Consider the following 14,524-nt stretch of genomic DNA (forward strand, 5'->3'; position numbering starts at 1 on the left):
AAGTACCATGCTTGTCCAGGCCATGTCAGAAATATGAAAATAAACTTAGCCCTGTCTGTTTGTATCTTGGGTACCAGACGTAATGCCAGTGGAATTGGGGGAATGAGATGAGCCTCCTGTTTGAAAAGGAAGGCATCTCCCAATGACTGTGGTGCCAGTTATGCCTGTGAACAGAAAATTATGCATTTGTGATTTGTTGGAGATGCGAGCAAGTCGATTATGGGAATTCCGTAGCATCTGAAAATGGACCTCAGACCTTTGTCATTTGTAGTCTTGGAAGAAGTATCTGTCGAATGTGTATGTTGTCACATTCTGATGGCCAGATAGGCAGCATGCCAAACTTGGGAATCTCATTGTTCCTGTTCCACAGTTCCTGTTCTCTAGGCAATCCCAGAAACTGTAGTGTTAGCCCAGCAATACAAGAGGTCGGTCCTGATGCTCATGCTGGGGGGGTCTGCACCCAGTAACTGATGAAATCCATCTCTACTCCCTCTGCTGGTGCCTAGAGTCTGGTAATAAGAGAGGGCTCCACGGTGACTGCCTCTGTAAATCTGAGGCATGCTGATTTTTAATAGGTGACCAATACTGGGATGCCCCCTAAAATGGGGAGCAGTGCTGCTGGGGTGAGAGAGGACGAAAGGTCCCAAGGCAAGCTTACTCCTAGGTCTGTGTACTGCTGGGACTGGTGTGGGCACCAGGAGCAACATGATCTTCTGTACAGCCTAGAAAGCTTCGAGTGTCAAAGGCACCTGAAACTGACAAAACCCCTCTTCTGTATCTGGGCTTCTAGCAACGATCTGGGGCCCAACTTCCCAAACAGGGAAGATGAGCCATCAATGCAGATCTTAGCTCGAGCCCAGCCTTTCCCCTTCTAGAGAGCAGATCAACCCCTACCGTCCTTATTGGTTTTCTTGACCAGAATCATAGATGGGGATCTATGAGGGCTCACTGACAGCACTGGTGGGACACTGCACATTTCTATCACGATGATGGATGCTGAGTCACATCGCTGCTCCAGTGCCAGAGGGAGTGCTGACACCATCTGGAGAGCTGTAAAGTCTAACTTCTCACTCCTCCTTAGTCCTCAGGACCTTAAAGGATCTACAAATGTGATACTTATCACTTATGTGCCCTTCACCGAGGCATCGAACACAGCTCCTATATGGGTCGCTGACAGGCAAAGTTACTAATACTAACCATTTAAACAATGCTAGAAAAATGAACGTTTCATGCACCATCACTGGTGGCAAAAAGGAACTGATGGTAGGGGCAACATGTAGTGCCCCTTATACTGAATGAAGTGGGTGCCACTCCTGAGAGCTTCTCCTCTATGGAGACTACTGAGGGAAAAACTTCCAGCACCAGTACATGTGGTGAGCACCCATGTGGAATGGATAGGAGCAAGTACTCAAAGAAGAATTCTTCAGGCAATTTATCTACTGGCTTTTGGCGAGCTTTGCCAAAATGAGAACCCTTCACATCAGGACAGCACAGGAGTGGGCAAATATGGCTTGTGGACTGAATCTGGCATGCCAAATCCAACCTATCACCATCTTGTGGTGTAGTGGAAGCGTACCTGTCAAATTCCTACACACTATTTATAGCAGCAGGCTGTGGGGGCCACGTGAGTGTCTGCACATTGCACACTCTTGGGGGAAGGGGCTTTGTGTATGATCCCCATTTCCAGGGCTCGCCGAACCGTGGAGAGCCCCATTCGGCAGCCGCGCTGTCCGGCGATCTGCGCATGCGCAGATTGTTCTGCACATGCGCAGATCTCCCGAACCCGGCTCTTCCGGGTTACAATCTACTTGCCACAGGCGAGTAGATTGTATAATTTGTCGAGCCCTGCCCATTTCCAATATAATCTTAAAGCTGCCATTGGCCAGAAACCAGCCAATGCGAGCTATCTGGGCCATTCCTGTAGCACAGGCAGTGCACAGAGGCCTCCCATCAAAATGTGTGGCAGGCAGGGAGCCTACCTGACAGTCCTACTGGGCTGCTAGCCAACATTAACCTACGGTAAGTGCCTCCTGGCCAGAGTTTGTACATGGAACCCAGCTCTCTCCTGCACTCCAACACCGTGCCCTAGGTCGCAAACCAAACCCTCTGCACCCCTCCTGCACCCCTGCCCCAAGTCACAACCCCCTCCTAGACCCTACACCGCTTGGTGTAGCCAAATCTCCTGCTTCAGATCACAACCCCCTCCTTTACCCAATATCCCTTCCAGACCCCACACAACCTCCTGGACCCAACCTCCTTCCCAGACCCTGCACCTTCTCCATTAGTACCATTGACGAGCGTGGCCCTTGATCACTTACAAATTTTTGAAGTGGCCCCCTGCAATGGATAGGCGTTGTGCTGGCCAGCACTTGGTGACTAAAGGATTAAACTCAGGTAATTGGGGGGAGGGGGAGTGTTGGCAGGAAGGCCAATGGGGAAGATTGTTGAAATTTAAATAGAATAGATATATCTGCTTGCTGTTCTCTTTGTGTGAGTTTAAGCCAGGAACTGGGGGGGAGGGAGAAGGGGGAGGAAAATGAATTAATCCAGACAGGACTACCATGCCTACAAGGAATACTGGGCATGGAAATGGACTGGACCTTGAAGTGTATCGTAAGTAAATAAGGAAAATGTATATTTAGTGGCGATCAGGTTATTTTCTTTGTTCTGTTGTTTGATTAAGTTTCTCTGAGCTAAATCCATGTGTCTCCCCCAAAATTCACTCTATCTAAGCTGTAGCCCAGAGATATCTTTTTCCTCTTTGTTTTAATATATTCTTTTCTCAGTTGCTCTGTAACACTAGCAACCATGTATACATTATCAAGGATACCCTTTTGTTTTCTAAAATCACTTTTTTTAAGGTGACAATTTGATTCGTGTATCCTGGAACGTAGCAGGTCTGTGTATGTATGCTTAAACTGAGAGGTAAGCTAGCAGAGACTGCAGTTTGTTTTTCTTAAGTTCTCTTGTGGTGAAAGAGCTTGGGAGGTACCCCTCTGGAAGAAGTTCAAGTGCTTCTTCCTGGGTTCCAGAAGAAGAGATCTTTGTTTTACGTCAGATGGTAGCAGCTACTTCCCAAGGGCAAGAAATGTGTGACCTTGGGAAGTTTTTGTAAGCAGAATTCTACAGAGGCGAGGTATTTAAGGTCTCTTGCGGGCCCCCACCTTCTGCACTCGGAATGCCAGAGTAGGCAACAGCTTTGACACTTCCTCCATCAAAAATAACTGTCCACCCCTGGCACAAGTACTATTCATACTGAAGAACTGCAATTGTTCCACTGTAACATTTCCCAACTATAGACAAGCAGACAGAGGGACCTGATATTGGGGGAGTCCTCTAATTCTATAAAACTGCAAGGGGTTCACTTATTTCAGTCAGCAATTACCTCAAGATTTTAGAGTCTCCAAAGTCAACATTTTTCTTCTATTTCAGTATGCCCAATTGTCATTTTAAAACTCATCTACCCATTAGGGATGTCAGCATATAGCCTTTAAATGAAATCTAGGCCTAGGGGCCAGATGTGGTCCTTGACTTGCCTGGATCTGGCCCCGGGGTTCAGGGTTCCACCCCACCAGCATTGGAGAGCCTGCGCTGGCACTCCAGACCCTGCTGCCTCTCACCGAACTGATTTTATTGTGGGTCACCAGCTCCTCACTCAAAAAAGGTTCCCCCCTCCATGCGATAAGCCTACACTTACCGGTTAATTCAAATGACTACACAATCCCTATCCTTCACTGCCTCTGTATCAGAGACAGCAAGGAGTGACAGAGATGGGAGCCGGTGCCTGGGGGAAGCCAGCTTCTAAGCTGGCTCCCTGTGTGTGCAGGGTTCCGCAGAGCCATCTGCCCCTCCGCCCCCTTTGCTGCCTCCCACTGCTCGCCGTGGACAGAGGCTGGTCCGTGGGATGCTGTAAGAAGCTTCTGTCTGCAGGGAACTTGGGCTCCCCGTAAACAAGGGCTGCTGCCTCCCTGCGCGGCTGCCTCTGTATTGGAGGCAGCAGTGCAGGGTGGTAGGCAGGAGCCAATTTGCACGGGGAATTTATTTTTAAACAGGCTCCCCTCATAGACCTGACACCCTGCGCTACAGAGGAAGCAGCACAGAGTGGAAGGGGCTCCCCGGGAGTGGGGCTGGGAGCCAGGTGCATACTGGCTGTAGGCCCTGCCACTGGGGAGTATTTTAATAACCATGTAACCACTAAAAATAGTTACACAATTATTAACAAACACAATATCTAACATCCCTACTACCCATACTAATTACAGTCCTTACATATATATAGTAGTCTGAAGAAGAGGTAGTTTGAGACGGAGCTATCTGTTTCTGAGCCATCAATCAAGATACTATAAGGTCCTTTTTCCTTCCTAAAGAGAAATATTAATTTTGTGACAAGTCCATTTTCTGTCAGTTCAAGGACAAAGTGTGGAATAGTGACTTTTTTTCAAAAGTAGAGTATTTTTAGGACAATCCATTATTTAATTATTAGGTATTTTGTTTTAAGCAAATTATTAAATAAAAAGATGCATTTGCAACCTCACTTTAATGACTTAAATAATGGTAATTAGTCTCTTAAAAATATTCATTTTTGTATTTTATTTTCCGCAAGTTACCCTTAATTTTTTGACTGTAGCAGTGAAGCCCTCCTACGAAGAGGAGGATGCAGAAGTGTAATGATTTGTAAGCAAAAAGGCAGCATGTGAAAAAATAAGTTCCAGCAGACTGGCTAGAACACTTGAAACTCAAGGAAAAACAAGTTACAGTTCAAGCAAAAAAACCTGACTGGACTCTAGTAACAGGTTTCTTTTTGTTATTGTTGTTGTTAAGGGCTGATTGCTCCTACAATCAATGGAGAAGGAAGGAAGGAAAAAAAGATATCTGGATGAGATTGGAAGCCTGACATATTTTAAAGTGAACTGTCAAAATTCTGTTAACATAAGCAACATTGGACTGTTGTAAGTAAACAGCCTTTACTACAGTTATCTAAAATTTCACTTTTTCTTCTTAGCTGCTGCTTATTTCAAGTTTTATTGAGACTGTTGGCTCTTGCTGTGATCCACCAGCAGCAAAGCATAAATTATGTCACTGAAACCAATCACATTACCTCAGTGGACCAGGAAGCCAGCATTCAAGGGGCCAAGAAACTTCGTGGGGAATTATTACCCACATTCTACAATGTCATTTGGGACATATGGAAGTGAGAAAACAGGTAGAGGCAGCCAAGAAGGAATAAAAGGGTTACCACAAAGGTAAGTATAAAGTTAAATTATTATACGCCATACAAACTATAGCTAAACTATTTATCGGAAACATAAAAATACTTCCTATTTTGAACTAGTGAAACACAGTACAGGTTCTAGAGAATCAGAGAGCTCAGTGTCTGATGATAGAGGATTTTCATAAGATGTGAGGCTACCCTGACAGCATGAGTTGCACAACTCCACCATAAGAGAAATTGTTTCGTCTGCCACTTATTTTAAATACTGCCCCGACTAGGTAAGAGGTATAACTTAGATTTTTTTTTAAAAGATAGGTTAGAGAAAATGTTTCACTGTATATTCTTTGTAAGACAAGACACAACAAGGGAAGATCAGAGGAATATCAAGACAATCTAGGTTGGCATTCAAACATTCTGGAAGTCCGCTGGTTGCTGGTGGGTAAAAACTCATCTTGTTAAACTAATCTTGTCCATTGAGAGAAATTATGAAAACTCAGAAAAGAGAAATGAAAAGAAACTCTTAAGTCTGAGTCCAATTCCTTGCTACCACGAGCAATAATGTCATATTATCATATTTATAAAATTATCAAGATCCATTTTAAAAACCTGACCCAAAAGGGAGTTGTGCAGGGCCTGGGAGTCACAAGGTTATTTTAGGGGTTGTGGTATTGCCACTCCCTTTGTTTGCCCTATTGACTGGAAGGCAGATCCTGAGCCTCACTTCTCTAATGGTCAGAAACATAATTCCAATTTCCCGCCTAAATTTATTCATGGCCAGTTTACCCCCTTTGTTTTGGTTGCCAACATTATCCTTTAGCTTAAATAGCTTTTCTCCTTCCCTGGTGTTTTATTACCCTGGGCTATTTATAGACAGCAATCATATCCCCCTCTCAGCCTTCATTTTGCTAAGCAACACAATCTAAGTTCTTTTAGTCTCTTGTAAAATAGCTCTCCACTCCTCTGCCCATCTTTATTGCCTTTCTCTGCACCTTGTTCAGTTTCAATTCATCCTTCTTGAACATAATTGATTAGAATCATACAGATAGTATTCCCTTTATGTTAAGAAAAAAGATCAAAATTTAGTTATATAAATATATTATTATCTTTAGTTCCATTTGTGTGTATGCATTTTAAAAGATACTCACTGTTCTAAGAGCTGTTCATATTTTCCTAAAGCATCTTTTTCAGCCACAATGGCTCTTTCTTTTTCAGCCACAGCATTATCTCTTGCTTCTCTTAAATTTCTGAATTAAAAACATAAAATTATTCTGTCAGCAATCTGATACATACAAACAAGAATTTTTATAATTAATTGATATTGATTTATACATCGATCTTTTTTATCATTATAGACCAGGGGTGTCCAAACTTTTTTCAACAAGGGCCAGATTTGATGAAGTGAACATGCGTGAGGGCCGACCATTTTGCCTGACATTCTTTGAACCATTAAAATTAAATGCAAATTAACTATTTTATGCAAAGTTTATTGCAAACGGCATACTTTTCATTTTGTCACATGGATGACAAATCTAAATGGGTGTTAAATCACTCTGCCTTTCATATCTGAAGGCCAGATGAAAAAAAAAAATCCAGGAAACTGAAATATATGTCAGGAACATTGTAAAGTACATTACATATTATTGGTAATAAAGGTTGTCTGTCAACATTTAAGTTCAAAAAATATGAACAGGAACATAACACCAAGTATACATGTTGTGTCCAAATATATTTACAACTGATTTAGACCAACTGACATTAACTGAGATTTTACAATGTATTCATCTCAATACATATGGATTCGTTGGGGGCCATAAAAGATAGATATTGCCAAATTACCTGTGGGGCCGTATTAAACCGGAACACGGGCCGCAATTGGCCCGCGGGCCGGACTTTGGACATGCCTGTTATAGACAGTCTCACAAAAATCACATGTCAAAGCTAACTTTCTTTGTAAGTAGATTCTGATACTCAGTAGTTGCCTATTTTGTTTTTTAACACAAGTCTTAATTTATAATAATTTTCCCATTTCCTTACCAATTTTTTACTTATTGGTCTCAAATAGCTTTCATCAGTACCACTGATTATATATCCCTGTTTCTCAATTAATTTACTACCTCTTTGAAAAACAAAAGTTGAATGAATCTTTTCTGCAATTATATTATACCATATAATCTTTTTTGATGGTCAATTTAAAATAACATTTCAGATGCTTTAGAAATTTTACAAAACTAGTTTTCTGAGTTACATATTTTTATAATTAAAACAAACCCAATGCACCTGTCTTTGGGAACAATAGAACACAAAATATGTCTTATATGCTACAAGGCTTGTACAGAAAACAAACATTTTATTTTGTAAGAAAATCCAACTCTAAAATCTAAATTGAATATAGCAGTTCTCCACTCCCAACGAGAGTGTCTCTGGGATTATATCACCTTTATTTTATTACGTTCTGCTAAAAAAAGAAGTTACTCACCCTGTGCAGTAACAATGGTTCTTTGAGATGTGTCTTCCTGTGGCTGCTCCGCTCAGGTATCGGTGTGTCCTTGTGCCGCTGACCAGAGATTTTTGCCTAGCAGTGCCCCTCGCGCCGCATCTACACACGCTGTGTCTCGCGCTGTTGGGCTATGTCTGCATTGCACTTTCTTGCGCAAGAACATATGCAAATGAGGCGCGGCGATGAATCAACACTGCTCCTTCTTGTGCAAAACCCCCCTCTTGTGCAAGAGCCGTTCTGCCACTTATATTCAGGCAGAACGGCTCTTGCACAAGAGTGCGTTTTTGCGCAAGAAGGAGCAGTGTAGACTGCTCCTTTTTGCGCAAAAGCCCCTTGCACAAAAATGGTGGCTCATTAAGTATGGAAATGAGGCGTGGCGATATTCATCGTGTGCCTCATTTGCATATGTCCTTGTGCAAGAAAACGCAATGTAGACGTAGCCCTGTTGTTCATTGGGTGCACACGCGGCACGACCCTCCCTTTGCTCATTTTCTATCTGAAATCCATTAAAGGATTCCAAGCAGAGGGGAAGAAGGGAGGGTAGTGGAACACCCACAGGGACACACATCTCGAAGAACCATCATTACTGCACAGGTAACTTCTTCTCCGTCAAGTGGTGTCCCTGTGGGTGCTCCACTCAGGTGACTTAATAGCAGTACCTGCCAGATGGTTGTGGATATTGGAGTAATTTATGTTGAGGAGGAAGGACTGCATCTGCCAGAGATGTGGAGGGTATGGGTCCTCTCTGTAGGGCATAATGTTATGTGAAAGTATGATGGGAGGACCACGTAGCAGCTTTACAAATGTCTGCCAATGGTACATTATGTAGGAAAGCCATTGTTGTGGCCAGTGTACGTGTGAAGTGAGCCTTGATAATCTGTGGTGGCTGCTTCCCACTAAGTTCATAAGCTGTGTATATGCAGCTAGCAATCCATTTGGATATATGATGTGCCCAGACGGCTGTCCTTACGTGGTCCAGACCAAGAGATGAAAAGTCTGTCCAACTTTCTGGTCCTTTTGGTTCTAAGTAGAACGCAATGGTTCATCTTGCATCCAGTGTGTGCAAGATGGACTCTCTCGAGGAGGTATGAGGTTTAGGAAAATATGAAGGTAAATATATAGGTTCATTTAGGCGGAAGTCAGAGACGACCTTGGGAGAAACTTGAGGTGGGGCCTGAGTATGACTTAATCTTTAGTAAACGCAGTGAAAGGTGGTTCAGCCATGAAGTCTGCAATTTTGCCTACAAGCCTTGCAGATGTTATTGCCACTTTAAAGATGTTATTGCCACCTTCATGGACAAGTATTGTGGTGATGCGATGGCTAGTGGGTCAAAAGGTGACCTGGTGAACATGTCGAGAACAAGGTTTAAGTCCCAAGATGGCACCCGGGGTGGGGGGGGGGGCTTTTCTGCAAGCCTGTGAGGAATCGCTTCATCATCCAATATGCAAAGAGAGAGAAGTCATTAACTGGTTCGTGGAAAGCTGTGATCACGGACAGCTGGACACGAATAGAGCAGACAGAGGCCCCTGCATTGGTGAGGTCCATAGTACGGTCAGCATAGGGGCAGTGATGGGGGTGTAAAAGGTGATTGGTGCACCACTATTGAAAATGTGTCCATTTGTTTTGATAGATGCATCTCGTGGAAGGTCGTTGACTGTTCAATAGGATGTATTTGATTCTGTCTGAGCAGTTAAGTTCTTCATTTTGGAACCATGGAGAAACCATGCTGTGAGTTTTAGAGTTTTGATATTTGGGTGGCATGTTCCGCTATGTGTTGCATTGGGAGGTGTGGCACCATGGGGAGAGGGATCGGTTGATCTATTGAAAGATAATTTAGATAGGGGAACCAGGGTTGTCTCAGCCAGGCAGGAGCTATCAGAATTACTGTGGCCTGGTCAGAGCGTATCTTGCTGATCACCCTGGAGAGGAGTGGGATTGGTGGGAAGGTGTAGAGTAGTGGAGCTGTCCAGCAAATGGTGAAGGCATCCCACTCTGATCTCTTGCCCTGTGCTGTTCGGGAGCAGAATCTGTGGTATTTGCAGTTGACCACTCTTGCAAAGAGATCTGTAACTGGGAATCCCTACTTGCAAAAAACGGAGAGGAAAACATTGGCGGTGATCTCCCACTCATGTTGTTCTGAGAAGTATCTGCTCAATTTGTCGGCACTGACATTCGGCTGTCCTGGTATGTAAGTGACAGTTGGAGTTATGTGATTCTTGATACACCAGTTCCAAAATCTGACTGCTTCTGCACATAGTGAGCGTGTTTGGGCACCCCATCGATTTATGTAGAACATAGAGGGTGTGTTGTCCGTGAGGACATGAATGGTTTTGCCCTTTATCGGGGGAGGAAGTGAGCACATGCTTTGCGAATGGCCCTGAGCTCCTGGATGTTGATATGAAAGTGTCTCTCTCGCTGAGACCATCTGCCTAAACTGCAGGGTGGCAGAGGAGTATACTTTCTGGTTGAAGGTATCTATCCGTTTATGTTCTTTGTCCCAAGGCGTGGATTTAAATGGAGAGTGTTTGGATTTGTGGTTAACCGAATTTGGGTGAGGATGAGAGAAAAGGAAGTCCATGCCTTTTGCTGGGACGAAATATTTTCTATCTGCCCTACGGTTGGTCGGGGGAGATAGAGGCTGGAGTTTGCCAAAGCATATCTGATGGTTCCAAGATAGCTTCATTAATGGGTAAAGCTATCTTCAAGGGTGCCATCAGTTGCAGTATCATAAGTAATTTGTATTGTTTGTCTTGCACCTCTTGGAGTGTCATGTCCTGCGACTGAGCCACTCGTTTAAATAATTCCTGGAACTGTTTTAAGGTCATTTGCCAGTGGAGAAGGCGATACCTGGAAAACTGCCTTGTCTGATTTAGTGGCTCTGGGAGCATGTGAGGAGCTCAGAGTGAGGTAAATTGTTATCATTTGCTTTATCAGCTTTTGTTATCACTTAGAATCATAGAATAATAGAACTGGAAGGGACCTCAAGAGGTCATCGAGTCCAGCCCCCTGCCCTCAAGGCAGGACCAAGCTCCGTCTACACCATCCCTGACAGATGTCTATCCAACCTGTTCTTAAATATCTCCAGAGGGAGATTCCACCACCTCCCTTGGCAATTTATTCCAATATACTTAAGTCAGGTGAGACAGAGACGAATGCATGGATGTAGCCAGGGAGCATGTAGATGTGTGTTGTGACATTGCAGGTGATGTATCTCTTGAGCAGCAGGTATGGGAGGAGTGCAGTCAATACCCATATCGTGGTTCCCAGGGAAGCCACTGAGGCTGAAAGTGTTTTGGAGGATACAGCCATTGCTGATTAAGCCACAGGAAGTGCCGTGGTTGTTGAAGAGAATGATCTCGAAATGAGTGGCATGAAGCCACTGATCCCCACGGGGATGAATGGCACGATGAGAACCTACTACATTGACCACTACCCTGGTCAGTTTGTGGTGAAAGCGGTGTAGGAGAGTGGAGAGCCCTTTCTGCCATTTGCCTGTGCAGGCTAGCATGAGATGAAACTGGAGAGTGTGGTGAACAGACTCCCTATATTAGCAGTGTACCTGGCTGTAGGGATTTTTTGTAAGTGGCGTATTGTTCGAGACGCTTTCTTGTCCTTTGGAGCTGGAGCGCATTTGGGTTCCGACTGCCTAGGGGCAGCTTGTTCAGGTGGTGCAGAGGTGCCTGTAGGAACTGTCAATGATGGCATGTGAGGCCTTGTCGGCACTGCTGAATTAGCGCCACAGGCGGGCGCCAAGAGCTTAGACTCTGACTCGGCTCTCCTGGATGACGTGGTCTTGCATTTCTCCGCAGTTCCGGAGACTGATGGCAGCAGGGAATGGGAGAGGCTCAGGACAGCGCAGACAGTGATCGTGCTAGGGAAGCCCACGAAACCTGAGAGCCTCTACAGGGCAGTGAGCCAGCCCTGTCAACAGGCTTCTGTTGCCCCCATATCTCCTAGGACTTATCCCCCGATGGCTGGAGGGATTTCTCCCAGAGAAGGTTTCTGAGCTGCATTTCGCAGTCTTTACTGGCTCTCGCTTTCATTTAGGAAATGTGGGTACTTACATGTTGCATGAGTTTCTCCAAGGCATTTCATGCAAAATGCATGTCCGTCTGAAACAGGGATTGAGTCCCAGCATAAATAGCATTTCTTAAAGGCAGGAGAGCCCGGCATGTAGAGAAGAGAAAAAACAAAAAAAACACCTGCCACGGCTTTTTAACCAACTGAAGGAAACATTGAAAGCTGTTATTAACTGACCCAAACTATGAACTATTTATAAACTAACTATGCTATTTGTTTCCTGTCAGAAAAGGAGAGCACTGCTATGACTCCATCTTGAGCCAAGAACAGTAAAAAGGAACAGAGGGAGGTTCACGCCATGCGCGCACCCAACAAAACGACAACAGCACAAGACATGGAACGTGCAGGGGCAGTGCGAAGGGCACTGCTAGGCCAAAATCTCCGGTGAGTGGGGTGAGGAACACTGTCACCTGAGTGGAGCACCCACAGGGACACCACTCGACAGAGAACCAACAGATGTTTGTCACAGGCTAACTGATTTCAAGCTGATTTTGACTTTGAAGTGGCAGTGTTAAGCCCTCCAACTCTTTACAAAAGTTATCAGCACAGAGGCAGATCCCAAAACTCCCCAAAAAACATTAGGACAATCTGGCTGAAGGCTTAAGGACACCAGGTGTTTCTGCTGTCTTAACTCTCCATTCTCTGTCATCCAAGGAGTGATAGGCATGGTAAGCTGTGGACTGAGTTAGATGAGCCTCCCAGAGTATCTGTCTCAGGATAGATAGCTGAACAGATCACACACCTTTTGAACCCTCTGTTGTTTTTGGGACTAAACACAGCCTTGGCAGTAACCCAAGGTAAGTGGCCTCCAATATTTGAACTGTACTAAACAAGGGTGACCGTATGTTCCTATGCCAAATATGGAACATCTGGTAAAATTGCTCGGATTTGAGCAATTTCAATAGCCATCACAACTATGCAGTACAAATGTTCAAAATAATATTAGTTTGACTGAGCACTCATTAAAAGGAAATACTCCATTATAACAACATTAATAATAGGTAAAAATTAACAAGATATGCTTACAATTAAGTGGTTAGGGGTCTGAACTGATTCCCTGCTTCAACACCAACTCTGGCTGCGCTGCCAGCTCAGCTCAGCAGTCACCTCCGAGCAGGGACAGTGAGTGAGGCCAGGAGGCAGGGTGTGGAGGGAGTGGGTCTCTAGGGAGGTGTAGGTGGTAGGGAAGAGTGGTGCGGTGCTGTGAGAGGTCAGGAAAGATCTATGTTGAGGGACTAGGGAATGGAGGTTCTGAGCAGTTGTGTTGGGGCTGTGGCAAGGGTGGTGTGCAGGGTGCTCTGCTTCTGGTGGAGCTATAGGGAGCACTGGTCATAGGGAGTTGGGAGGGGATTGTAGAGTCAGAAGGCTGTGGGGGACCCTGTCCTTAAGGGAGAGAAGCATGCTGGCAGCACAGGTACAGGCAGCCCACTGTGTGACAAGTGCCAGTTTGTAAAAAATGTCCTTGCGCTGGCCTGGGCAGAGCAGAGCCGCACCTGCCATGCCATGCCACGCCATGCCCCTTTGCCTTTAGATGGCCCCTTGTGCTGGGGACTGACCTTCGTGGCCATTCTTCATTGCCCCCTTGGGGACACACAAAAATGTTTTGCTCCATATCCAGTGTGTACCTGTTGGGAATTCAGCAGGTGGAGGAGGAGGAGGCACTGAAAATCAGGGCTTCTCCTTACCCATTGGGAAACCCTACTTTAGGGTACGCATGGGGAAGTGTGACACAAACTCCTCACTCACCTGCATACATACTTACTCCTTAATCACACACAGGTCTGCCTCTCCTACAACCTGGCTTCATGCATTTCTGCCTATGTACCCTCCCTGATAGTATCACATGCTGGTCACTGCCTGCCTGCATTCACTTGTCAGCCACACACAGAAGCTTGCTGCAGCTGTGCTTACTGCAGACTGACCAGACCAGCAGGGGGAGTGGAAAATATGGGACAATTTGTCCATTAAAAAAAAAGGTTGGATGCCTTCAGGAGGGCTTAAAATAAGGGAGTGTCCTGTTAAAAACAGTTCAGATGGTCATTCTAAGTACAAGTATAGTAACATTAAGACGACGACAGGTTTACTAGTTAATAGACATAAGGAAAAAAAATCCATTTAGCGCTGTATGATGCTGCTGAAGGAACCGAAGTTGTAGAGAGATAGTACTCCTTTGTGTAAACTTGACTGATGTTGTCATGTTAGCATCAGTGTATTTCTGCATGTTCCTGCTGCCTCAACAAATGCAGGATATTTTAAAAATATAGTTCCTCCAGTCAATGCCAAAAGCTGTATATTTCCTGTAAGTGGGAATGCACAGCAGCCACCAAAGGATTTTTTCTAACTTGGGCAAAATATTTGTTTTCCTAATCTTGCTGTTGGAAACAAATAATAATGAACAAAACAAAATTTCAACATAAGGGCAATGCCAAATGACTTAAGGTTGGCAATGTTATAAGTTACTGAAAATGGTCCTAATAATGGAAAGAGTCTACTTTAATTGTAAATGTCACTACCTGCACTGCCTCGAACAACTTCTGAGTTTGTATGCAGTTAGAACGGGAGATGGTTGGCACTAAACAGTCTGTGTGAAGAGACATGGTTAAAACTATTTTGCTCAAACCATTACCTAGGTTGGCACAGGGCTACCTTCTAACAACTGATTTAGTATAAAGTTTCTGCAGTGTAAGTGGTACCCTCCACCTAAAGAACCAATTCTAGTGTGAGACCTTTAAGA

General features: G+C 44.5%; 1 protein-coding gene across 7 annotated transcripts in view; it reads right to left on the minus strand.

Moving 5' to 3' along the window:
* PIBF1 (progesterone immunomodulatory binding factor 1) overlaps positions 1 to 14,524 on the minus strand; it is a 144,220-nt gene that overhangs the window by 95,066 nt on the left and 34,630 nt on the right. For all 7 annotated transcript variants that reach the window (XR_012900613.1, XM_075918902.1, XM_075918899.1 and 4 more), the window contains one exon: positions 6,358 to 6,456. Coding sequence is in view for 6 of the 7 variants with exons in the window: in XM_075918902.1 (XP_075775017.1) it covers positions 6,358 to 6,456 (99 nt within the window). In the remaining variant the exon portion in view is untranslated. The remainder of the gene's footprint in view (positions 1 to 6,357; positions 6,457 to 14,524) is intronic.

Source organism: Pelodiscus sinensis, chromosome 1 (assembly GCF_049634645.1).
Source record: "Pelodiscus sinensis isolate JC-2024 chromosome 1, ASM4963464v1, whole genome shotgun sequence".
NCBI classification, from domain to species: Eukaryota; Metazoa; Chordata; order Testudines; family Trionychidae; genus Pelodiscus; species Pelodiscus sinensis.